The sequence below is a fragment of the Camelina sativa genome, chromosome 20 (assembly GCF_030686135.1).
Source record: "Camelina sativa cultivar CO46 ecotype springtype chromosome 20, ASM3068613v1".
NCBI lineage: Eukaryota > Viridiplantae > Streptophyta > Magnoliopsida > Brassicales > Brassicaceae > Camelina > Camelina sativa.
In genome coordinates this window covers 24,917,451-24,943,464 of record NC_141899.1, presented here as the reverse complement: position 1 = coordinate 24,943,464, position 26,014 = coordinate 24,917,451, and the positions used below count along the sequence as shown (strand labels likewise).

General features: G+C 36.1%; 4 protein-coding genes and 1 pseudogene across 5 annotated transcripts; 4 read left to right on the top strand and 1 right to left on the bottom strand.

Annotated features, from left to right (window-relative positions):
* The first annotated feature begins 1,277 nt into the window (after window positions 1–1,277).
* On the top strand, window positions 1,278–3,072 carry LOC104771265 (putative transcription factor At5g28040). Its single transcript, XM_087505917.1, has 2 exons — window positions 1,278–2,826; window positions 2,960–3,072. The coding sequence occupies exon 1, from the start codon at window positions 1,438–1,440 to the stop codon at window positions 2,716–2,718; it is 1,281 nt and encodes a 426-aa protein (XP_087362043.1). The 5' UTR covers window positions 1,278–1,437; the 3' UTR covers window positions 2,719–2,826; window positions 2,960–3,072.
* Window positions 3,073–4,296: 1,224 nt separating this feature from the next.
* Window positions 4,297–8,704, bottom strand: LOC109131219 (E3 ubiquitin-protein ligase SINA-like 4 pseudogene; annotated as a pseudogene).
* A 4,902-nt stretch (window positions 8,705–13,606) lies between these two features.
* Window positions 13,607–14,122, top strand: LOC147919317 (secreted RxLR effector protein 161-like). Its single transcript, XM_087503933.1, has one exon. It carries the CDS (start codon window positions 13,607–13,609, stop codon window positions 14,120–14,122), a length of 516 nt encoding a protein of 171 aa, XP_087360059.1.
* Window positions 14,123–19,819: 5,697 nt separating this feature from the next.
* LOC104771264 (bifunctional cystathionine gamma-lyase/cysteine synthase) lies at window positions 19,820–22,033 on the top strand. The gene is made up of 10 exons (XM_010495769.2): window positions 19,820–19,885; window positions 20,063–20,122; window positions 20,231–20,398; window positions 20,599–20,862; window positions 20,951–21,088; window positions 21,183–21,234; window positions 21,314–21,393; window positions 21,467–21,526; window positions 21,618–21,698; window positions 21,796–22,033. Exons 2-10 carry the CDS (start codon window positions 20,084–20,086, stop codon window positions 21,883–21,885), a joined length of 972 nt encoding a protein of 323 aa, XP_010494071.1. The 5' UTR covers window positions 19,820–19,885; window positions 20,063–20,083; the 3' UTR covers window positions 21,886–22,033.
* Window positions 22,034–23,203: 1,170 nt separating this feature from the next.
* On the top strand, window positions 23,204–25,699 carry LOC104771262 (bifunctional L-3-cyanoalanine synthase/cysteine synthase D2). 2 transcript variants are annotated; one of them, XM_010495765.3, is made up of 10 exons: window positions 23,204–23,563; window positions 23,635–23,702; window positions 23,787–23,954; window positions 24,045–24,308; window positions 24,381–24,518; window positions 24,601–24,652; window positions 24,961–25,040; window positions 25,121–25,180; window positions 25,259–25,339; window positions 25,426–25,699. In XM_010495765.3, exons 2-10 carry the CDS (start codon window positions 23,664–23,666, stop codon window positions 25,513–25,515), a joined length of 972 nt encoding a protein of 323 aa, XP_010494067.1. In that variant the 5' UTR covers window positions 23,204–23,563; window positions 23,635–23,663; the 3' UTR covers window positions 25,516–25,699. The 2 variants fall into 2 exon arrangements, with proteins under 2 accessions (XP_010494067.1, XP_010494068.1); XM_010495766.3 differs by having other exon boundaries at window positions 23,245–23,563; window positions 25,407–25,699.
* Window positions 25,700–26,014: the final 315 nt, after the last annotated feature.

Here is a 26,014-nt window from a genome sequence, read left to right as displayed (position 1 = left end):
ATTATTTATGAAAAATATTAAAACAAATCACCAGTGACTCTTCTCAACTCTCATTTGACCATTCCTACCAATGCAACTACTGACCCACGATCTAAAAGAAAAGAGAAAAAATCTATGATCTAAAGCATATGTTTTGTCATTTATCAAATTACTTGATTAAAATTTTTGGTGAAAAGCCAAATGTATAAAGGAATAAGTATTTCGATATGCAATTTATTTGTTTTTTGAATAATTTTTTTAGTATTTTTTATAAATTTTAATTATAAATCAACTTTAATAAAAATTTTGGTATTTTTAAACATTTATATATTATATATTACATTTATTATGTTCCAAATGCTATTGCACCCGCTGGTCAACCAGTCGTAAACTTCCCGCAAACGCACCAATTTTAAACCGTTAAACCAGTCGTTCAAAACGCTTAATAACGCTTGAAACCGCAATCACCCGCTTCTGTAATATCCGGCAGTAAGGCCCTCATTTGATCGTAACTGCTAAAAACACCCACGCTAGAAGCAATCCCCATCGTCAGTCTATAACAACCCGTCGTCACTTTTTCGTCAACGCTCGCTCATACACAAAAATCACGTTTAAGAAAACGCTTTTTCTGTTCCGAAGCGGTTGCGGTTAAGACCATTGACTATTTTGAAAACATGATCACGCTTCAACAAAACCGCAACAACCACCCAAGCACGGGTTAGGAGAACAAACACTGGACCACTTGCCTGCAGCTACAACACCCTTAGTGGGGGTTATTGGTTTAAGATTTGAATAGAGTTTTAAAGATTTTAAATCTTATGTAGAATCTGTTGTTATTAGATCAAAATTTTATTAAACTCTGTTAAAATTTAGTGTTATTAGTTTGTGATTTGTAAAAAGTCATTTAAAATCTTAACAAATCTGGGTTATTGGATTCAGACTTTCATAAAGTCATTAAAAATTTTGTGTTATTCAATTAAAACAAAAGAATCTATGATTGTTAATGAGTTCAATTATTATGTTATTGGTTCATGATTTTAGACACTTTCTTTACAAAATAAAGTCATGGAAAGTATCATAAAAATACATGGATTGTTTGGAGGATTTTAAAAGATTTTAGAAAACTAATCAACAAAACTCTCTAGCAATCTTTAACAATCTTTCACTTATTCATTTTTAATGATTTTGTTGAACTCTTCAAAAATATTCATAAATCTCAAACCAATACCACCCCCTTAGTCATAATAATTACAACTCTTAAAATCCCGAAACTACCCCTCCTCAGGTCCAAGATTCTCAATACCCTACCACCACCACCACCCAAAAAAACAAACAAACACACAACATCATGCCCAAGCCGTATCAATCCTCGTGAACCCAATTCCCCCCTCCCCCCCCTCCCTCTCTGGATCTGATTCGATCGATTACTAATTTTTCCTTTCTCCCTGCGTTTTTTTTATGGCGTCGGATCAACGCGACACTGTTTTCTCCGTTGAATCGCCGGATCTAGAAGACGGCGGCGGCGGTAGCGGTGGAGGAGGAGGTGAGACTGAATCAGACGAAGATGTTGTTCTACCCGAACCAAACGAAGCCGAAGACGACGATCCTGAATACGAAGATCTGAATTCTCCCTCTATGGTTTCCGCAATCTCAACAGCTCCGGCCGCCGCGAAATCATCCTCCTCTACAGGTACCGTAACCGTCGCTCTTCCCGCCGGATCCGCCGTTCCTGTAGCTTCAATTCCATCGGATTCTGATCAGAAATGGCACCGTATGACCGAGATCGTTCACCAGAGACCACCGATCGACGATTCCAGACGCCTTTTTCAGAGGCTATGGACAGACGAAGACGAGATCGAGCTCCTCCGTGGTTTTCTCGATTATATAACGAGCCACCGTGGCTACAGCTCGCACTCGCCTGATACGGCGCCGTTTTACGAGCAGATCAAATCTAAGCTTCAGTTGGAGTTTAATAAGAATCAGCTGGTGGAGAAGCTGAGGAGGTTGAAGAAGAAGTATAGGAATGTGATGAGTAAGATTAGTTCTGGTAAAGAGGTATTCTTCAAAAGCCCTCATGATCAAGCTACCTTTGATATCTCTAGGAAGATTTGGAATCAAACTGGGAAGATCATAGGGTTTGAAGATAACAGTGTTATGGATTTCGAGGAAACCAATCATGTAAATAACACCAATGGTAGCTCGAGTTTCAATATCTCTATTGGTAATGCTAATGCGGATGTTGTCGATTTGGAGAACGGGTTGGAGAAGAAAGTGACCATGAGTAGGAAACGATCACGGTCCAGGATTGGGAAGATCGATGAAGATAAACCGATTTTAGCTCCCTGTGAAATGCCGCCGAACGCTGTTAATCTTAACGAGAATGTGGCTGCGGTTGGTGAGTTTAGCGACGGGAAGAGTCTAGGTGGGTTGATTGAAGAGACGGTGAAGAATTGTGTGTCGCCTATGATTAAAGAGATGATGAATGGTACGACGGGGATGATGATGGCTGCAATGGGTGGGTTTCCTGGTGGTGGTGCTCATGCTCTAGGTGCGTTGAGTCCGATGCTAATCCCGTCGATGAATCTAGGGTTTGGAGGTAAAGGAGCTGGTGACCAACGGTGGAGGAGACAACAGATTCTGGAGTTGGAAGTGTATTCGAGGAGATTAGAATTGGTTCAAGAGCAGATTAGAGCCACGGTGAATGAGTTAAAGACATTGCCCAATGGAGGAGGAGGATGATGAATAAACAAGACTTTTAATTAATTGGGTTTTGTTATAAGATCTAAGTTATGAGAGCAAGATGAACAAGGAAGAACATGAATGTTGGTCTTGTGGTATGGTGGTCAGGTATAGTATTAGCAAGTTTTTTAAACTAATAATCTGAGTACTGAAAATTTCTGATGGTGATGAAATCTTTCTAGGTTTTTGTTTTTTTTTATAGTATTTTTCTTGATTGAATCTTTTTATTTTTGTTGATTAGGGGTGAGAATGAATGCTAGGTGGGTTGTGCATAACCTTTGTATTAGTCTATTAGATTATAGTTTTTGGTAGAGTTCAATAAACAAAACAAGGCTCTCGAGGTATTTATATAAAGAACAAGCAAATATATGTCGTGATGCATATAATATGATATTATATCTAATGAACTTTAACATGTCTTTTTTGGAATTTGATCTATGTATTCCGAAGATATGTCAAGTAAATCAGTGATGTCTTCTCACTACATGTTGCAGTTTTTATATTTATTTGATGATCAATTTGTGTAATTTTTTTTCTTCGTTTATCATGTACATCAAAACACCGTGTATATATGTGTTTGTGGATATAGAAATACATTCACACGATTTGAGCAACCAGAACAATGACTATATTTTGCATATCCCCTAAAGAATGAGAATATTGGGTTACGCTTGCAAAGACTAAGTAAATCTTACTTGTTATCTTCATATCCAAGACAAAATGTTTGAAAACGCAAAAATAAACAAAAAGATCCCAACATTAATAAACAGTGTTCAACTCCGTCTTGCACCTTTGAGAATTTGTCACCATTCAAGCATAGCCTTAGATGTCCACTTAAGCTGTAGATTTTAAGCATATCCGTAGGTTTTGTCTCCATCAAGCTTACCCTTGGATGCAATATTCAATTTTAGCCAACGAGACAAAACTTGTCCTTTTTATACTTTCACAATTTACATCGTGTGTTAACCACATGTTAAGTATCTCCAATTCACCTTCTTTTTCTCCTTCAAACACCACTCTGGAGATAGACCTATCTTCAATGACAATCATTATCAACCATGGTGGTCAAGGATTCATCCTAGGATTGAAAAAGCTACGTTTTAATTCTCTTATGTGGACGCCTTACTGAAAAAAGAATATCCTATTATTTTTTATTGGTTATGGTTTTTTTTTGTTGTTGAGATTATTGGTTATGGTTTTATGGAGATAACACTTGATCTTATTTGTAAGAAACACCAAATTCTCTAAATTAATTCCAAAATATTTTTTTTTCTCGGAAATGCAGAAGCGAGCTTCCAAAAGGTTTTAAAATTTCCGATTCTAATTCTGGTTTAGAAGCGAGGAAACGAAGATGAATCTAATTATCTTAAATGACAAGAGACTTCAAACACAAGCCATCATCTCTTTCTATGCAAAGCATTCATCTTAGTTTGGTAGATATGATAGATATTTATAAACATATAAATAAACAGCGCGCTAAGGGATGAAAAGAACGTAGCATGATCCCAATTCGTTTAAAAAGGTTTTTTTTTAACCTCTAAAACTGAGTAAAAAGATGAGAAGACTCTTCGCATCTTCTCATACTTGAATATATTTTCTTTCACTGCCGATGAAAATCCGTAATTTCCAATGGTCATCTTTAATCATATAAGACGGAATGAACATGAGTCCATCATCTTTAGGATGTTTCTGTTCTCTCACTTTGTGAATTTTCTTCACCATCAATCCAAAAGTCTTAGTGTGCTAAACTCGTTTAGTTTAGCCAGACTACATGAGAGGTTGTGTATTTCCGGAGCCATAGTTGCAATTCGGTTTACAGCCACATACACGCCATCCGAATCCGATCCTTTGAAAGAACTACAATCAAATCACCCTCTTTCTCTTCCTGCATAGTAACAATCTTCAACCTACTATTAGAATACTGTCCCACATCGGTTGGGTTTAACATTCTTGGGCAATATATATAGTATGTGGCAACCCTCCTCTCTTGAGCTAGCTTTTGGGAGTGAGTTAAGCCCATTACTAATATGGTATCAGAGCCAAGGCCCAATTCCGATTGTGGACCACCCGTGGATGTCCAGTCTTGAGCGTGAGGGGGTGTATTAGAATATTATCCCATATCGGTTGGATTTGTCATTCTTGGGCACTATATATAGTATGTGGCAACCCTTCTCTCTTGAGCTAGCTTTTGGGAGTGAGTTAGGCCCATTACTAATACCTACTTAGGTTCATGGCAAACATGAAAGACCTATCAAACACAAACGGTTCTAGGTAACTCCCGTCACTATAGTCTGTACCACGGACATGGCTTTTGAGATCCGTGTAAGAGCCAATGTAGTTACAGTTTGGTATGGCGCATGAACATACCGCAAAGACACAATTCTTCTCATGGGTTAATAATTTCTTTCCATACGCGGTGCTATGTTTACACACGTATATTGCAGTTGAACATGAGACTAAGCTTTCTTACAACCTTCTCCATGGCTCTGCATCGTATCTAGGGTTGTAAATTGGTCTGTCCATTGGTTGCAGATTGAACCAAAATTCAAAACTCATAATTTACTAAAGGTTCATAAACTCATAATTATAAAGGTTCATAAACTCATAATTGGATTGAAAGAGGGGAGAGATAGAAACCCTAATTTCGTGTTTTCGACAAAATGAAAAAAACAATTGCCCCCAAATTTTACAATCCCTAATTTTGAAGAATTATTGGACAGCTCATTTCCAAATTAGTTCGGACCATTTATTAGTGGGCTAAAATGGTTTTAGGACCATTTGACCACTTCAAATTTGGTTATGACCATAACCGGTCCAATTTAATTTGGACCTGGACAGCCCATGGTCTCTGAGCCCAATTGACATCTCTAATCGGATCTCACCAATAGACAATTTGCATTGTTTGTAAATTTATAATGCACTAGGTTTTGAATCCACGCTACGCGTGGGTTTATTTGATATATTTTGATGAAAATTATATATACACACTCCGTTTCAAAATATAAGAAATGACCACTTAAAAAAAATTCAACCAATCATAAATAAAACTGCATAATAAAATATATTAAACTAATCTAAAAGTAGCATAGAAACTTGAAAACATCTTATATTATGAAACAAAAAAATCTTCTCTAAAACATCTTATATTATGAAATGCAGGGACTATGTGAGTGATGACAGTGATGAAATATTATCTTACAAAAATAAATTATATTAGTATTAAATAAAAATTTAATTTTCAGATATATAATTTTTAAAAATATAAAAATGAGTTGTGCTATACATTCAAATCAGATAAAAAAAATCATGAATTTAACTCGACGTCCAAGCAAGGCGAATCAAACTAGTGACCTCACATATCCTAAACAATTTCTTTGACCACCAGAAAAACGAAATAATTTTGTAATCTTGAATTTATCTCGTTTTTCATATTTGATTAATTGCTACCACTTATATTTTCGTGTTTTTTATTCAATATTTTTTTATTTTTCATATTCTTTCTTGTCATTTTTATTGTCAAATTTTATGGTAATTGCAAAATCCTTACTCGCAGAGAAAGTAATATGAACACATGTATAGTTAAAATAATAGTTGTGCTTTTCGTCGATTCTTCTTCTTTAAACTCAAATAACATCAACTCAAGGTCTTGCGACATCAATCTTTCTTTCTTAGACTTAAAAATAAAAAATTTACTGCAAGAATATCAAATCATATTTCTTTTATTTCTATAAATTTTAATTTTTTTCTTCTAAAAATTCTTAATAATATAGATTACTACTATATTTTCAAAAAATGTTAATTAGTGAAATATCTAATTCTTATTGGTTGTTTTAAATCCTATATGGACACCTTTAGCAGTTATAGCTTCAGCTTTTTATTAGTATAGATATAATATTTTAAAATTTCTATGGAGGTTAAGTAATTGTAATATTTTTAAATTTTCTATGAAGTTTAAATATTTTTAATATTTGAACATTTTAAAAGTTTCAATATTTATAATATTTTAAACTTTTAAAATTTATAAATTATAATATTTTAGAAACCTTTTATAAGCTAATAAATTTTTAAAATTTAAAGATCATAAGATTTTGAAGTTTTAAAAGGTTTCAAAATATAATATTTGAACCTTAAGCTTTTTAAAAGCTAAGAACTTTTAAAAGTTTCAATATTTCTAATATTTAAACTTTTAAAATTTTTCAATATTATAATATTTTTTTGAAACTTTTTAAAGTTTTAGTTTGATCAAATAAAAAATCGGATCAAACGAATAAAACTTTTTAACTTGGACGCCTGATAAATCAAGCTTTCCTGCTCATTCGCTATTGGAAGCATATTAATCTTTATTTATACTGGTTCTGAACCAATGTCTAAAAGATTTCTAGCCGATGTGGGACGTTGTACATAGTTCTTTTATTTTCCTTTTTCTAAAAATTCTGGAAATTTAAAAAATATTAATGAATGACATGTCAAATCCTTATAGGTTGTTTAAAATAATTCTTATTGAAAATTATGGAGATTTTAATAAATGTTAATGAGTGACATGTCTTATCCCTATTGGATGTTTTAAATCCTAGGTGGACAGCTTTAGGAGCTTATAGCTCATATTTTTTATTAGTATAGATTACTTTAGATAAGAATATAATTTTATGGAATAAATTGATTGAACTGTTGGTTAAAATTTTATAAATAGATGGCATTATTAAATTTTTAATAATAAAGAAAAATAAAATATGCTAAAAATTTCTTGAAGAGTTAAATTAAGATCAATATTAAGTTGGTGGACTTTTGAATTACATACTCCCTCTTGTTCCAAACTATAAGATCTTTTAGTCTTTTTATTTTGTTCAATTTTATAAGATTCTTTTCAATGAAAAGAGAAGATTTTTTTTTTTCAGATTCCTATTCATCATTTATGGTTATTTAGTATGTTATGACTATTTGTATTCTCAGTTAAATTTTTGAATAAATATCTAATTATATATTTTATGTAAAAATAACAAAACATTTATGATTTCTTAAACTTGTACTTTTAGCTAGAAAATCTTATATATTGGAACAGTATTAAAGTTATCCTTTTAAAAAAACTGAAAGTCTGAAATGTAATAAGAGTCATATACAAGACTTTCAAACTAGGGGTGGGCAAAACAACCGAAATCCAAAAAACCGAACCGAACCGAACCGAAATAATAGGTTTGGTTTGGTTATGGTTAAGTCTAAAAATCCGTTTGGTTTTCATTTTAGTTAAGCATTTGGTTTAGGTTTGGTCTGGTTAAAAACCGTAAAACCGAATGGTTTTTTTGGTTTTTTAAAAAAATTTAGGATAAATTAGATATAATTAGTTTCTCTAACTTATAACTTTAAATTGTATAACAATATCAATATTTTTTTTCTTTATTGGGCTTATAGTTATTGATCTCTTAGTAATCTATCGAATTACAAAACTAAATTTGGATTCTATTTTTTTTTTTTTTTATGTTTAGGTTTTACTTTTATGTTTATTTTTAGTTATGTATCAACTATCTATTTTTTAAAAGTATAAAATAACCATTAAAAACCGGAACCAAACCGAAACCGAACCGAACTGTGATACATATGGTTTTTATATGGTTCCATTTTTTATGAAACCGAAAAAACCATAAACCGAAAAAACCTAACCGTAACCAAACCGAATTACATATGGTTTCTTTATGGTTCTATTTTTATAAAACCAAAAAAACCGTAAACCAAAAAAACCGAATCTAAACCAAACCGAAAAACCGAACGCCCACCCCTATTTCAAACTAAACTAAATTATAAAAATCTTACCAAGTTCTAGTACATTTTTCGCCATAAACACAAACAAACGTAATCATATATTTAATTTCTATGATATTAAAAAAAAAAAAAGAACATAGCCACACTTAACCACAACCACCGTGGTTGCAACCATCGCCTTTGTCCCCACCACCGTTGATATTGCCATCACAAATGCCACTACCAACATCATTGTTGCGACCACAACTAATTATTGTTGTCACGGCCACCACCATTTTGATACGACTCGACATGAGTTTATTGGATCCTCGTGGGCTTCACCTTCCGTTTATATATAAGCCCAAGTAGCTATATGTTTTCTTTGTATTTAAGTTGCTTAGATGACTCTGTAAACGTTTCATCAAAAAAGATCTAATGAATTAATCTTTCTCGTCTCTCTTCTTCCTCATTTCTCTTCTAATCTTAAGTCTGTTCTTCTAATTTCATCGGTTATTCTTTGATAGACCACATTCAGGGTCTATCACATTTTTGTCAACATTATCATTGTCGCTATCACCATGCATCTTCGTTCTAAACTACAATTTGTTACGAACTCATGGCTTCTATTTAATTGTTGGAGTAAGCTTGAAGTAAACTTGAAGGTCAAGTCAAGCAAAGAGAAATGGAAATTGGAGATTATATTTAGGAGATATCTAAATATAATAAGAAGCTAAAGAATAAGAAGTTTTCCTATTAGGATTAGGAAAATACACTTAGGAAGTTTTATATATAAGGAGATGCTAAGATGTAGCATAACTTATGAGCTAAGAGTTTTAGAGAGAAAGATATTGAGAAATTGTGAGAGTTTGAAGTTTTTGAGTTATTTTTCTTTAAGCTAATAAGAGAGTTATTCTTAAACATCTTTTGTTCTTAATCTTTCTTGCTAAAACAATATTTGGTATCAGAGTTAGAAGACATGATGGCAAAGAGTGAAGATATTGAGGCTATCGCAAGTTCGAAGAAAGAAGGAGGTGGACCTTCGTCAATCAAGTGCCCTATGTTAACCTCTAGTAACTACACCATTTGGGCTATGCGGATGAGGATCCTCCTTAGAGTAAATAAGGCGTGGGATGTCATAGAAACAGAAGACGACGATGCTGATCTCAATCTCTTATCCTCCAAGTTGGCGAGTTAGATAATGCAAAGAAAGTCTGGGAAGCTATTAAGACAAGACATGTCGGAGAAGATCGAGTCAAAGAAGCTAGGCTACAGACGTTGATGGCAGAATTCGACCGATTGAAGATGAAGGATACAGAGACCATCGATGACTTCGTTGGAAAGTTATCATAGATCTCATCAAAATCAGCTGCTCTAGGAGAAGACATTGAAGAATCCAAGCTTGTTAATAAATTTCTTAAAAGTCTTCCTCGAAAAAAGTATATTCACATTGTGGCATCGCTTGAACAAGTGTTGGATCTCAACAAAACAAGTTTTGAAGACATTGTGGGACGGTTAAAGACATACGAAGAACGCATCACCAAAGAAGAAGAAACACAAGAAGATCAAAGCAAGCTGTTGTATTCAAATTCGGAGTCTCAAGGACCACCAGAGAAAACCGTGACTTTAATGGAGGATACTATGGAGGATACCGAGGCAGGGGTCGTGGACGAAGGTTCAGAGGAAGAGGCCGTGGAAGATTCAATGGAACAAGAGACTTGTCCGAAATCTCTTGTTTTCGATGTGATAAATTTGGCCACTATGCCTCAAAGTGTCCTGATCGCCTGCTCAAGCTGCAAGAAAAAAAAGAAAACAACAACAAAGATACGGAAGAAGCAGACGAGCTCATGATACACGAGGTAGTATTCTTAAATGAAGAAAAGGGGCTAGCAATCACATGACTGGAAATCGCAGGTATTTCTCCTCTCTGGATAGCACTATCACCGGAAAAGTGAGATTTGGTAATGATTCTCGCATAGACATCAAAGGAAAAGGATCTATCAAGCTTGTTGATATGAATGGGGAAGCAAGAACAATGACTGAGGTATACTACATTCCTGGCTTGAAGAGTAATATCATAAGTCTAGGACAAGCCATTGAAGCAGGTTGCAATGTTAGAATGAAAGGAGATCACCTGATAATGTATGATCGCAACAGAAGACTACTTGTCAAGGCATCTAGATCAAGAAACCGTCTATACAAGGTGTGCATGAAGATAAATGACACATTATGCTTGAGCTTAACAATGATGAGTGATTCTAGTAAGTGGCATGCACGGCTAGGTCACATAAATCATGAGACACTGAAGTCAATGGTGGAAAGGGAGCTTATTGTTGGAACACCTCTTATAAAGTTTGAGAAAGAAATCTGCGGGTCTTGCCTCTTAGGCAAGCAAACGAGAAGAGTGTTCCCGAAAGCTTCCTTGTATCGAGCAACAAAGGCACTTGAACTCGTTCATGGTGACTTATGTGGTCCCATCACACCAAGTACAACAGCTGGGAATAGGTATATCTTTGTTCTTATAGACGATTACTCGAGGTACATGTGGACGATACTATTGAAAGAGAAGAGTGATGCATTCGAGAAATTCAAGAAATTCAAAGCTGTAGTAAAACAAGAATCAGAAGGGAAAATAATGACATTCAGGATGGACAGAGGAGGAGAATTTGTGTCGCATGAGTTTGATTCTTTATGTGCTCTCTCAGGAATTAAGCGACATCTCACAGCTCCGTATACACCACAACAAAATGGTGTTGTGGAAAGAAGAAACAAAAACTTATTGGAGATGACCAAGAGCATTATGAAGCACATGAGCGTTCCAAATAGACTGTGAGGAGAGGCAATCAGACACTCGACATACTTGCTAAACAGAGTAGCTACAAGAGCAGTCAAAGAAAGAACTCCATATGAAGCTTTACGAGATAAGAAACCGAATGTCAGTCATCTACGTATCTTTGGTTGCATTGCATACGCAAGAGTGGATACACCACACCTAAGAAAGCTAAATGATAGATCACAAAGACTGGTACACCTAGGAATAGAGCCGGGAACGAAAGCCTATCGACTATTGGATCCTCAAACGAATAAAGTAATTGGGAGTCGTGATGTGGTCTTCGATGAATCAAGAGGATGGAACTGGAACCAAGGTAGTCAAGAAGAAAGTAGAGCTGGAAGCTTCACAATCCTGCTTGGTGAATTTGGAAATCATGGATTGAGAGGATTTGATTTGAATGCTACTGGTGTCGCTCATATAACCAACGGTGAAAATTCAGAAATTGCAGAGGTCGAAATTGAAACAGAGGAAAATGTTGTTGCAGAACAAGAACCTGCAGAATCGGATTCAGAAGCGAGTAGTGATGATGAAGTGAAGAATGAGGAAGTAGAGGATGGTGGAGAACAAGAACAATATGTATTGAGAAGATCTGGGAGAGTGGTCACTAAGCCTAAATATCTCAATGTTTATGTATTGCTTGCTGAGGAAGAAGGAGAAAGGTTACTAATGTGTTTGAACAATGAGCCTAGAGACTTTATTGAAGCAAAAGATTCCAAGAACTGGCTGCAAGCGTGTGAAGATGAGATACAATCAATCGTTAAGAATCGGACTTGGGATCTTGTTGAACTTCCGTATGGAGCAAAGCCTATTGGATTGAAGTGGGTTTTCAAGCTGAAAAGAAATTCGGATGGCACCATAAACAAGTATAAGGCGAGACTGGTCGCAAAGGGTTATGTGCAGAGGTAAGGAATCGATTTTGAGGATGTGTTTGCTCCTGTTGCATGAATTGAGACAATTCGTCTCCTCATTAGTCTTGCTGCATCAAGAGGATGGGAAATACATCACCTTGATGTTAAAACGGCGTTTCTTAATAGTGAGCTAAAAGAGACGGTGTATGTCTCACAACCCGAAGGTTTTGTAGTAGAAGGGAGCGAAGACAAAGTTTACAAACTCCGCAAAGCATTATATGGGCTACGACAAGCTCCGAGAGCATGGAATGAAAAGCTTAACCAAGTTCTTAAGGAACTGCAGTTCAGGAAATGCTCGAAAGAACCATCTGTTTATCAAAGAAAGGTGAATCGTGAAGTCTTCTTGTTGCCGTGTATGTTAATGATATATTTGTCTCAGAAACAAGTTTAAAGGTCATAGAGAACTTCAAGAAGGAGATAGCGTCAAAATTCAAAATTAGTGATCTGGGGAAATTGACTTACTATCTAGGAATTGAAGTGTGTCAAACGCAGGAAGGAATAACTCTGAATCAAGAACATTATGCCTTGAAGATCTTGGAGGAGGCTGGAATGAAAGATTGTAACTCGACACATACACCAATGGAGGAAGGCACAAAGTTGTCAAAGGCAACAGAAGAATCGGATATTGATGGAACGAGTTACAGATAATGTTTTTAGAATCGGACCGGACCGGCCGGTTGAAGCGGTTAACCCGTGACCCGTTCAGTATTCCGGTTCTGGTTTAGCTATAAAACCGGATTGTTAGAAACCCGGAAAAACTTGGATAAACCCGTTAAAAACCAGTGACCCAGCGTCATTAACCGACCGCCGGGTTTCGGGTTTGATTCTCAATCATCCGATTTTATCTGTCAATTCTTTTTCTTACTTAATTTTAACAGATCTGTAACTTGTCTTCTGTAAAAAATTGACGAAAAACAATGTCCTGGACTCAAGTTGAAGTGAGGAAGAAGAGAGGCGTGACACACGAGGGTTAGAAAGAGAGAAAACCAAACATTTGTCTAATTATAATATTATATCCACTTAGAATAAAATAAACTAATATTTCTCTGTTCTTGTACCATTATACGAATCATATATATTGATATACATACATATTGTATGCTGTTGAATAATGGATCATTCATACTTTTAAAGTTATTAACTATTCAAACAAATAATAACATTTGGAATGAAGACTTTGTTATATATATATTAAACAAAATATAAAATATTTATAAGCTATATATATATGGTATCGATATGTTGACCCGGGGTTGAACCGGGTTGACCTAATGACCCGGTGACCTGGAGATCTTTCCGGTTCACTGTCCGGTTCGGGTTTCAAAACATTGGTTACAGGAGAATCATAGGATTACTTTGTTACCTGTTACACACACGTCCTGGCCTATCATATTGTGTAGGTGTTTTAAGTCGTTATATGCAATCTCCTAAACAGTCACACGGAGCGGTTATGAAACAATGCCTAAGGTGCCTGAAAGGAACTACTACACTTGGTCTGGTATTTAAGAAGTCAGACTCATTGAGCATGAAGCTTGTTGGTTACAGTGACAGTAGTTACAATGTAGACCCTGATGATGGTAGAAGCACAACAAGTCATGTGTTTTATCTTAATGGGAGTTTGATCACCTGGTGCTCGCAGAAACAGGACACAGTGGCGTTATCTTCCTGTGAAGCAGAGTTCATGGCTGCAACGGAGGCTGCGAGGCAGGCAATTTGGCTTCAAGAGCTTCTAAGTGAAATCATCGAGCTACCATGTAAGAAGGTGTTAGTCCGGATAGACAACCAATCTGCTATTGCTCTTACTAAGAACCCGGTGTTTCACGGTCGGAGCAAACATATACACACAAGGTACCATTTTGTTCGAGAGTGTGTTGAGAACGGGCAAGTCGAAGTTGAGCATGTTGCCGGTGAAGAAAAAAGGCGGATATATTAACTAAGGCTCTAGGGAGAACCAAGTTCAAGGAAATGAGAGAACTCATTGGTGTGAGAGATTTGAGTAAGCAAGACTTCAAGCTTAGAAGGGAGAATGTTGGAGTAAGCTTGAAGTAAACTTGGAGGTCAAGTCAAGCAAAGAGAAATGGAGGAGATTATATTTAGGAGATATCTAAATATAATAAGAAGCTAAAGAATAAGAAGTTTTCCTATTAGGATTAGGAAAATACACTTAGGAAGTTTTATATATAAGGAGATGCTAAGATGTAGCATAACTTATGAGCTAAGAGTTTTAGAGAGAAAGATATTGAGAAATTGTGAGAGCTTGAAGTTTTTGAGTTATTTTTCTTTAAGCTAATAAGATAGTTATTCTTAAACATCTTTTGTTCTTAATCTTTCTTGCTAAAAAAATATACATGAAAATAAAAGTAACCGTAGATGTAACATCTAAACCTTAAAATCATAAATCCTAAATAATAAACTATGGACCATGAATTAAGTTTAAAGTTTAGAAAGATTAAGAACTATAACAAAGAATAACTCTCTTTATTAATCTCAAAGGAAACTTACTCAAAACCTTTAAGCTCTCTCAATCTCTCTCAAATACAATCTCTCTCAAAAGCTCATAAGTTGTGCTACACCTTAGCACCTCCTTATATAGAGATTATATTTCCAAAACACTTTTGGAAAACTTACTTTAGATAACTCCTAAAGAAAGTAAAACTAACAAATTTGATATGTATATTTAGATCCTCCTAAATACACTTAGCTTGATCTCCAAGCTTCTTCAAGCTTATACCAACATTTTCCCCCTTAAGCTTGAAGTCTTCTTTCAACACTTATTGCACTCCAATAAGGTCTCTCATTTCCTTGAACTTAATCCTCCCAAGTGCTTTAGTCAAGATGTCTGCCTTTTGCTCATTTCTCGGGACATGTTCAACTTCAATTTGCTCATTCTCCACACATTCTCGTATGAAATGAAATCTCTGATGGATGTGTTTGCTACGACCGTGAAACACAGGATTTTTGGTAAGGGCAATAGCGGACTTGTTGTCAACTCGTATCTTCACTTTGACACTTGCAGTTCCAATGATCTCAGCAAGCAAGTCTTCTAACCAGATAGCTTGTTTAGCGGCCTCGGTGGCTGCCATGAACTCAGCTTCGCATGAAGACAATGCCACAACCTGTTGCTTTTGTGAATTCCAAGTGATTGGACACTCATTAAGGTAGAAAACATGTCCGGCCGTACTCTTCCCATCGTCTTTGTCGACACTATGACTGCTATCGCAATATCCTACCAAACCCAACTCGCTTCCTCCTTTGAAAGAGAGACCATGAGACAGTGTACCTCGAAGATACCTCAAGACTTGCTTCAGCGCTGCACCATGTGATTCCCTTGGTTCATGCATGTATCTACTTAACACTCCCACACTAAAGGAGAGGTCAGGCCGGGTATGGATCAAGTATCTAAGACATCCTATGTTTCTTCTATAACTTTGTTCGTCGATTCGTTTCTCACTCTCCGCCTTTGACAGCTCCAAACCGGAAATCATAGGTGTAAGGACCGGATTGCACTCACTCATTCCAGCTTCTTCTAGGATTTGTTTTGCATATCTTTCTTGTTTCAACACGATCCTGTCTTCTTCTTGAATAACTTCAATGCCTAAGTAGTAAGTGAGCTTTCCTAGGTCGCTCATCTCAAACTTTTCCGCCATATTCCTTTTGAACTCAACAATCTTGTTTAAGCTGGTTCCCGTGACTAGAAGATCATCGACATAGACAGCGACAATTAGAAGACACTTCTCAGCTTGTCTTCTGTATAGCGAAGCCTCCTTGGAGCCTAGCTCCTTCAGAATTGAGTTCAACTTTGTGTTCCAAGCCCGTGGAGCTTGTCTCAGTCCGTAGAGAGCTTTATGTAGCTTATACACCTTTTCTTCACATCCCTTTGTTACAAAACCTTCTGGTTGTGTAACATACACCTCTTCTTTTAGTTCTCCATGAAGAAATGCAGTCTTCACGTCAAGGTGATGCACTTCCCACCCGTGTGAAGCAGCTAAAGCAACAATGAGTCTTATTGTTTCAATGCGAGCTACCGGAGCAAACACTTCTTCAAAGTCTACACCATGTTTTTGTACATAACCCTTTGCTACAAGTCTCGCCTTATGCTTGTTTATGGTGTCATCAGAATTCCGCTTTACTTTAAAGATCCACTTCAAGCCAATTGGCTTTACACCAATGGGACGATCCACTAAGCTCCATGTTTTGTTCTTAACGATCGAAGAGATTTCTTCATCACAGGCGTCTCTCCACTCTTTGAGCTTGCTGGCTTCCTTGAAGTTCCAAGGTTCCTCATTAATAGCCAACAAAAGATATTCCGCTTCGATCTCTGCTAGAAGAATATAATCGTTGAGATAACCCGGTGTTGTTCTCGTTCTCGTGGATCGTCTGAGAGCTGGTTCAATTGGATCTATAACCGGTTCTAGTTGGTTAACTGGTTCGATCATATCCGGTAAAGAACGGTTTTCTGGCTCACTGTCGACACTTTCTTCTTCTTCCTTATCGCTTGCTTTGTTTTCCTCTATTTCTTCATCTTCATCGTTGTTTCTGACACCGTGATTTCCAAACTCTCCAAAATTGATGGTAAACGTTCCTGGTTCTTCATCGGGCACCAAACTTGACAAGTTCCACTTCCATCTTTTATTCTCATCAAAGAATACATCCCTGCTTACCACGACTTTGCGAGACGAAGGATTTAAGAGTCGGTAAGCTTTTGAGCCGGGTTCTGTTCCAAGATTCACAAGTGGTTTTGATCTATCGTCCAGCTTCCGCAAGTGTTGTGCTTCGACTTTCGCATAAATCACACATCCAAACACTCTTAGATGTTCTACATTAGGCCGTTTGTTCTTGAGAGACTCGTAAGGTGTTTGATTGCTTAGAGTTCTTGTTCCCACTCTGTTAATGAGATACGTAGCATGTCTCACAGCTTCTCCCCACAGATAATTTGGCATATTCATGTGCTTTAGAAGGCTTCTTGTCATCTCCAACAACGTTCTGTTCCTTCTTTCAACGATACCATTCTGTTGCGGAGTGTATGGAGCAGTTAAGTGCCTAGCAATTCCTTCTTTCTCGCAGAATGTTTGAAACTCATGAGAAACAAATTCTCCACCTCTATCTGTTCGCAGCGTTTTGATCTTATTTCCAGTCTCTTGTTCAACCAATGCCTTGAATCCTTTGAATTTTCCAAATGCTTCACCTTTCTCCTTCAGAAGTATTGTCCACATGTATCGAGAGTGATCATCAATCAATACGAATATATACCTTTTGTTCGCGGCTGTGGGAGGGGAGATAGGTCCACAGAGGTCCCCATGTATGAGCTCTAAGGTTTGTGAAGAGTGATACGAAGGCGCTTCAGGAAACACTTGTCTTGTTTGTTTTCCTAACAGACATGACGTACATACTTCCTTTCTTATCGGAGCACTTGCTATTCCTATGACCATTTGCCGTGACGCCATTGTTTTTAACATGTCAAAGTTGACATGTCCTAAGCGAGCATGCCACAGTGCTGATTCACTTAGTCTCTCAAGTTGCAGACATCGAGAGCTTTCGATTTCCATGTCAATCTTATATAGCCTGTTTCGAGATCGTTTCGCTTTCACCAAAAGATTACCTTCTCGATCATGTAGAGTTAGCTGATCTTCTCTCATTCTGACGTCACAGTCTGATTCAGTAGCTTTTCCCAAGCTTAGAATGTTGCTTCTTAAGTTTGGTATGTAGTATACATCAGCTAGTATCTTCTTCTCTCCTCTGGTCATAAACAAGATTGATCCCTTTCCTTTTATATCAATGCACGAGTCATCACCGAATCTTACTCTTCCTGTGATAGACTTGTCAATCTTGTTAAACCAAGCTCGATTTCCTGTCAAGTGGTTACTAGCACCATTGTCTAAATATCTAGCTTTATCCGAGCAAGTATCGAACTTCTTTGGTTGCACATTCTTCTCATTAAGAAAGACAATCTCGTGCATCATAAGCGACTCAGTTTCTTGAGTATCTTCTTCACCATTCTCTTGGGTTTCCTGAGCCTTAATCAACTTGAGCAAACGATCTGGACAATCCGAAGCATAGTGACCTTGCTTATCACAACGATAGCAGGTTATTCTCGATTTGTCTCTTTGTTGATAGCCGGATCTTCCTCTGCCTCTTCCACGGCCTCGACCTTGTCCTCTACCTCGTCCTCCTTCTTGAGAAAACTGTGAATATGTATTGGCGTACATGAGTTTGCTTTGGTTGTTTTGTGAATTTTCTTCATCACAAACTTTTTCCTCATATGTCTTCAATCTTCCTACTATATCTTCAAAGGTTGTGGTCTTGAGATCAAGAACTTGTTCAAGAGAAGCAATTATGTGTATATATTTTCTTCTTGGCAAGCTCTTAAGAAATTTCTTCACAACTTTTTGATTCTTCGAGTGTCTCACCCAGTGATGCTGATTTAGTAGAAATTTCTGACAATTTGCCAACAAACTCATCAATTGTATCACTTTCCTTCATCTTAAGCCTATCAAATTCGGCCATAAGAGTTTGTAGCCTTGCTTCACGTAGCCGAGATTTCTCAATTTTATTGCATCCCAAACTGCTTTTGCCGTCACTTGATTACCGACTTGCAGGACTAAGGATTCATGAATGGATTGGAACAAAAGAGCTCGAGCTAAGTCGTTCTTCTCTTCATCATCAGAACCAGGATCGATAGTCTCCCAGACCTTGTGTACACGGAGCGTAGCATTCATCTTCATGGTCCACACGGTATAGTTTGTACTGTTTAGCATAGGACACTGGATCGATGATGGTCCTCCTTCTTTCGGCTTGTGTGCAGGAACAATTTCACCCATGGCTCTTCTCTCACGTATGGATCGGATTCACGCTCTGATACCAAATAAAGTTTAGAAAGATTAAGAACTATAAGAAAGAATAACTCTCTTTATTAATCTCAAAGGAAACTTACTCAAAACCTTTAAGCTCTCTCAATCTCTCTCTAATACAATCTCTCTCAAAAGCTCATAAGTAGTGCTACATGTTAGCACCTCCTTATATAGAGATTATATTTCCAAAACACTTTTGGAAAACTTACTTTAGATAACTCCTAAAAAAAGTAAAACTAACAAATTTGATATGTATATTTAGATCCTCCTAAATATACTTAGCTTGATCTCCAAGCTTTTTCAAACTTATACCAACAAAGTTTACTTATTTGTGTTAATGTCATTATTGTGTCATCACCCGAAAATAAACTGTCAACTACCATAACACCACTATTGTAAGATCGTCAATTCCACCAATGGTGTGGGCTGATGGTGGCGGTTATGCTTGTGGTCGCGGCAGTGAATATCTTTATTGTATTTTCGATATACTTTACGTGTGTGTGTAAGTATCACTAGCAAATGTATAACCACAATATGCTCTCTGTTGTCATGTTTGTTTCTGAGGTCAAGTCGTCAAGAGCTTAACGATTATGACTTACAACAATAATTGGTTTAATTTGTTTTACTGTGTTTTCTTTTCTTTCTCCAAAAAAGTTAAATCATATAGATAATACCACTCTATTGTATCAACCACACAATACTAATCTACATATATTACATATCTATATATATATATATATATATATATATATATATATATATATATATATATATATATAGCCTGGTGTGGTTTTAGATGTAGCGGTCTTTTGTCGTTTCTTCTTTGAATTTTTGTCTAAACTCTAATGGTAAGATGTTTTGTTTTTGGTCCTATCTTCTTTATCAATAAAAAAAAAAAAAAAAGATAATGTAGTTCTGCACTGTTACTCCTATCTCTTCCAATCGTAATCCCATTGATTTAGTTCTTCTATGGTCATACCCTAACTCCATTTTGATATTTTAGTACCAAAATATTGTCTCTGCAGAAGATTTGAAGACCGGCCAACATGGTAGACCGGTGTTTGATCAAGAACGATGTCACTGAAGTAAATATCTCCAATTTATTTTATGTCAATTTGCTTTTTTTTTTTTTTTTTTTGGAATAAAAAAATCATGTTTGAGGCTTTTAATATATTTCGGTACATTTTGTGCAGTTGATAGGTAACACACCAATGGTGTATCTGAATAAAATTGTTGATGGTCGCGTGGCTCCTATAGCTGCCAAGCTCGAGATGATGGAGCCTTGCTCTAGCATCAAAGACAGAATCGCTTGTAGTATGATTAAAGACGCAGAAGAGAAAGGATTGATTACTCCCGGAAAGGTTAACAGAAACATTTACAAAGTCATTGACCTAGTAGCCTAGTATATTTTCTTTTTCTTCTCTCGTTTACACACACACCCTCCGAGTCATGATGGTTGCAACACTAGTACACACCGCTAGGTTACAAACCTTGGTTAATAAAAATGTCATATAATTAGTCCATTTAAATTAACATTTGGAATTTCAAAATGTTTTATTAGAGTACATTGATTGAGGCAACGGGCGGTAACACCGGGATTGGTTTAGCCAGCATAGGGGCTTCAAGGGGATATAAAGTGATCCTTTTGATGCCTTCAACGATGAGCTTAGAGAGGAGAATCATCCTGAGAGCATTAGGTGCAGAGGTGCATCTCACAGACATGAACCTAGGAATTAAAGGACAGCTGGAGAAAGCTGAAGATATATTAAGCAAAACTCCTGGTGGTTACATTCCACACCAGTTTATAAATCCTGAAAACCCCGAGGTTATATAATTATAATGCATCCAACCACAATTCTATATTCTTTGGAATATATCTCTCTTATGGTTGAATCCAAACTTGTTTCTTGCAGATTCATTACAGAACCACCGGTCCCGAGATATGGAAAGATTCAGCGGGGAAAGTAGATATCTTGGTCGCTGGTGTTGGAACTGGTGGAACGGTTAGTGGGACAGGGAAGTTCCTCAAGGAGAAGAATAAAAACATCAAGGTTCAAAAACTTGACTACTAATTCTTGAAAACGACCGTTGAAACTTTAGGTTTTTTTCTTTTCCATTCTTCTATTTAAATCTTGATTATAATAGGTTTGTGTGGTAGAACCGGCAGAAAGTGCGGTACTCAGCGGGGGAAAACCAGGTGAGGAAAGAAACATCAGTCTTGTGTTCGAATACTTGACTATCTCTAATCATAGTTGATGATGGTTTTATATTTGTAGGTCCACACTTGATCCAGGGAATAGGCTCTGGTGAAATTCCAACCAATTTGGATTTAACCGTTGTTGATGAAATCATTCAAGTGAGTAGCCGGGAATATCGACTTCTCGATCGTAAAATCTCATATTCTGAGGTCTAGAAATCTTTTGGTATAGGTGACGGGTGAGGAAGCCATTGAAACGGCTAAGCTTCTTGCTATCAAAGAAGGACTGTTGGTACAATCGGTTTTAACGTTCTTCTGTCGGTACAAAACAAAAGTGTGATAAACCAAAGTTGTTTTACATAATGCGATCATTCATCTTGCAGGTTGGAATATCTTCTGGAGCATCAGCAGCGGCTGCGTTAAGGATTGCAAAGCGGTCAGAAAATAAAGGGAAACTCATTGTGGTAAGCTTTGTCTTTGACTCTTATTGACCATAAGCTTTTTACTTTACTGAAATCAAATGGCGTTTGTTACATATCCTGGCTATGGCCTCGTTTTTAGGTGATTTTTCCTAGTGGAGGAGAACGTTATTTATCGACTGAATTGTTCGAGTCAGTCAGATATAAAGCAGAGAATTTGTCAGTTGAATGAGTCTAGGATTTGGAGATGGTGGTACTAAGATTACAGCTGGATCATTGTCGGCCATTATAAAATCAATAAGATCGTTACATATCTTCTATGATGACCAATCAGGAGTTGTTCGTTTACTATTTCCAATAAAATCTCCGGTTTAAATTTAGTAGAGGATATCCTGATCATATTGTTGCGATATATTTGAGCTGATAATCCGATTACTAGACTCCTTCACTTCACAATCAACCATCAAATTTCACAACTTTAACGAATTCCCTAAGATCAAATAGATATAAGATACTTACTTTGGTCATATTAGAATGATTTGGCCTTACTCCTTAGCGATTCACTGTGTTCTTGGAGACGTAGAAATATGTAGACAGAAGAAAAGTCATGTTAGCTAGTAAACGACATCGTTAGCTCACTAACAGTCTTTAATCACCCCGAAACCAAACCGGTTTAATCCCTAATTCATGTGTACCAATTCCTTATTACACACGTACCAAGACCCTCCACATGCAAAAGAGTCTTTCCTATGTTTATAGATTTTATTTATTATATATTATTTATTTATTCCTGAAGAAAATTCTTAGCAGCCTTTGTTTTCTTCTTGGATTTGGTAGTTTACATAAGAAAGACCACGTTTAAACGTGTTTATGTATAACAAAAAGTACGTTCACACGTTTGGGGCTTATCAAAGAAAAGATTACGTCTGGGGCTTACCAAGGCATAAGGATTAAGAAGTTCGATTTGCTAAAATTTTGTTATATTGTCCAACCGTTCAATCATAATCCTATCCGGATAACATAGGATTAGCATCTATATTACGGAAAAAGGACCATAATGCTCTTTAAGCTTTTAAATATTAGTGGCTCATGTTATTCTCCACAACACGATATGACACACACTTGTGGTACCGTACATAAATCATAGAGCTGTGCATATTCATACTTCAACTATAAAAATTTGGGCAACCATTAATTAGTATTGTAGATTTAATTATTTATAAGAGAGAATTATAAGTCGGTGTTTCATTTTCCTACAACTCTCATCAACTACATGTTTCTTTTAAACATTTTTATGTTTTCATCCTTATCGGTTGATATTGAGATATATTGTTACATGAAACTTTTCTTATCTTGAAAAAAAAAGACTTTAGATAATTAGCAACCAATAAATTTCATATCTATAAAGCTATGATCCATTTTTTTAATTGGTTGAGATACCATAAAATGTCTTTATCAAAAAGAGATGACAGGAATTTAGATAACAAGTAATAAAAAGACAAAAAAAATATCATCGTTTCTCAATTTTATTGGATGACCAAGAATTGATTAAACTATTTTAAATTCTTTTTATTTCAAAAATATTTATGTCATGAATCTAAATGTGACAGCTGAGACTAACGAATAGTATTAACTACATCTCGTTTAAATATTTGGTCGTGTATGATTGGCCAGATTTTGTTTCTTGATATCTATAGTTAGCGAAACCGTAATTTGTATTCTCGAATTCAATATTTTATTTCCTCTGTTTAAAATTATGCAAGATGAAAGATGACACAAACCTCGTTTTCATACTGTAAAATTTACAGTGTGCACCACATGCAAAGTAGGGTAGTCTATATATACAATTACTCTATACTAATTCATATTACAGCCTGGTCTGGATTCAGTCTTGTCCTTTAATATCCAAGGTACGACATTTTTTATTGTATGTTTGTTGTTGTTTGCTCTCTGTACTTCTGATCTGTAAGATTGGGAATAGATTGAGGAGTTTTCAGGAAACAGACCAACATGGAAGATCGATGCATGATCAAGAACGATGTCACTGAAGTAAAAAACAAACTCTCTTGTTTCTTTCAGTATGAATTAGCTTTCTTGGAACAAAGAAAAGTTCTTTTAACTATGTTTGTGTAGTTGATAGGTAACACACCAATGGTGTATCTGAACAAAATTGTTGATGGTTGTGTGGCTCGTATCGCTGCCAAGCTTGAGATGATGGAGCCTTGCTCTAGCGTCAAAGACAGAATCGCATATAGTATGATCAAGGATGCAGAGGAGAAAGGGATTATTACTCCCGGACAGGTCAATCAAAACACTTGAAAATATAGTTTCTCCAAATTTTAATAAGAATTTTCACATAAGGAATTGAAAATGTTTTATTTTGGAGTAAAGAGTACATTGATCGAGCCAACGGCTGGTAACACTGGGATTGGTTTAGCCAGCATCGGAGCTGCAAGAGGCTATAAAGTGATCCTTGTGATGCCTTCCATTATGAGCTTAGAGAGAAGAATTATTCTAAGAGCTTTAGGTGCAGAGCTTCATCTCACAGACGTGGGCATTAACATTAAAGGAATGTGGGAGAAAGCGGAAGCGATTCTAAGCAAAACTCCTGGTGGTTACATTCCCCAACAGTTTGAGAATCCTGCAAACCCAGAGGTTTATATAAACTCATTGAATCTCTCTGTTTCTCTCTGTTATTATGGTTGAATCCGAGTTTGTATCTTGCAGATTCATTACCGAACCACGGGACCGGAGATATGGAGGGATTCAGCTGGGAAAGTAGATATATTGGTGGCTGGTGTTGGGACTGGTGGAACAGCTTCTGGAGTAGGGAAGTTCCTCAAGGAGAAGAATAAAGACATTAAGGTACAAAAATACTTCGCTAACTATTGAAAACAACTGTAAAAAAATCATGGTTTAATAAATCGGTTACAATCTTGATCTATAGGTTTGTGTGGTGGAACCTCTAGAGAGTCCGGTACTGAGCGGAGGCCAACCAGGTCAGGAAATGAACATTTTTGATAGTGATAGCATTAACAAAATGTAACGAAATAATATATTCTAACTCTTAACACATATAACATAACGAAGCCAAAATAAACTATGCTTGCCTGTACACATGTGCACGTCTCGGCCTTCACAGGGTTTACTTCATATTTTGGCTGCTTTAACGCCCATAGTAGTTGGTCAACAACAAGATATACATATTGCTGTCCAAGTTATCTACAAAATCGTCATGCTCTCGTTCGAAATCGTGCTTTTCTAATCAGAATAATATTGGACTGGTTGTTGGGATTTCATGTTGTAGGTCAACATTTGATCCAGGGAATTGGTTCTGGTATCATCCCATTCAATTTGGACTTAACCATTGTTGATGAAGTTATTAAAGTAAGTAGTCGAGATGAGCTACTTCTTGATCATCATCATGAAACAGTAATGACCTAAGATTTTGTAATCTATTGATTTAGGTGACAGGTGAGGAAGCCATGGAAACAGCAAGGCTTCTTGCCCTCAAAGAAGGATTATTGGTACAATCGGTCAACATGTTTTTTTCTCGAAAAAATTAACTAGAGTCTCTGATAAATGTGATCATTTTCATTTGGCAGGTGGGAATATCATCTGGAGCCGCGGCAACGGCTGCGTTAAAGGTTGCAAAACGGCCAGAAAATGCAGGGAAACTCATTGTGGTAAGCTCTGTCTCTGACTGTGAGTGACCATAAGCTTTGACTTAAATCGAAATTATTGTATATCCAGGTTATTGTCTGGTTTGCAGGTGGTTTTTCCCAGTGGGGGAGAACGTTATTTATCGACTAAACTGTTCGATTCAGTTAGATATGAAGCAGAGAATTTGCCTATTGAGTGAATGAGGGTTGATGTGTGATTCGGTTTGGTTTGGTAAGAGATGTTCGCCAAGATTACAGTTTGATTACTTTACTCATTGTAAAATCTATAGAAGTTACATATTCGATGATGAATAATTAGAACTGGTGGAAGTTACTCATTTGTAAAGCAAAAGTTTCGTAATTTTATAAAATAAAGTTTTAACAGTAAGTCAGTAACAAGAAATTTTTTATTATTATAAATTATTTAAAAGTTACAAAATTGCAACTTAGACTATCCTCATTGGTAGTGTTTCTTAGTTGTTTCTTAAGGCATTTTTAATAATAAAAAGGAGAGAAGAAACTTTGTTAAGAGAAAAAGAAAATTTTGTTAATTATTGGTAGAACCAAGTTTAGGTGTTTCTTAGTAATAAATATAGTTAATATCTTAAAATATTCGAAATTATTTTATATATCATAGAAACATATTTTATTAATAAAAACATAAAATAACATACAACATTTAAAATTAAAACACAAAAC

Coding starts and splice junctions, on each gene's coding strand:
- LOC104771262 (XM_010495765.3), top strand. CDS start 23,664: ATGGAAGATCGATGCATGATCAAGAACGATGTCACTGAA. Junction 24,309..24,380: donor AGAATCCTGCAAACCCAGAG/GTTTATATAAAC, acceptor TGTATCTTGCAG/ATTCATTACCGAACCACGGG. Junction 25,181..25,258: donor CCCTCAAAGAAGGATTATTG/GTACAATCGGTC, acceptor TTCATTTGGCAG/GTGGGAATATCATCTGGAGC.
- LOC147919317 (XM_087503933.1), top strand. CDS start 13,607: ATGCAATCTCCTAAACAGTCACACGGAGCGGTTATGAAACAATGCCTA.
- LOC104771264 (XM_010495769.2), top strand. CDS start 20,084: ATGGTAGACCGGTGTTTGATCAAGAACGATGTCACTGAA. Junction 21,235..21,313: donor ACTCAGCGGGGGAAAACCAG/GTGAGGAAAGAA, acceptor TTATATTTGTAG/GTCCACACTTGATCCAGGGA. Junction 21,394..21,466: donor TTGTTGATGAAATCATTCAA/GTGAGTAGCCGG, acceptor CTTTTGGTATAG/GTGACGGGTGAGGAAGCCAT.
- LOC104771265 (XM_087505917.1), top strand. CDS start 1,438: ATGGCGTCGGATCAACGCGACACTGTTTTCTCCGTTGAATCGCCGGAT.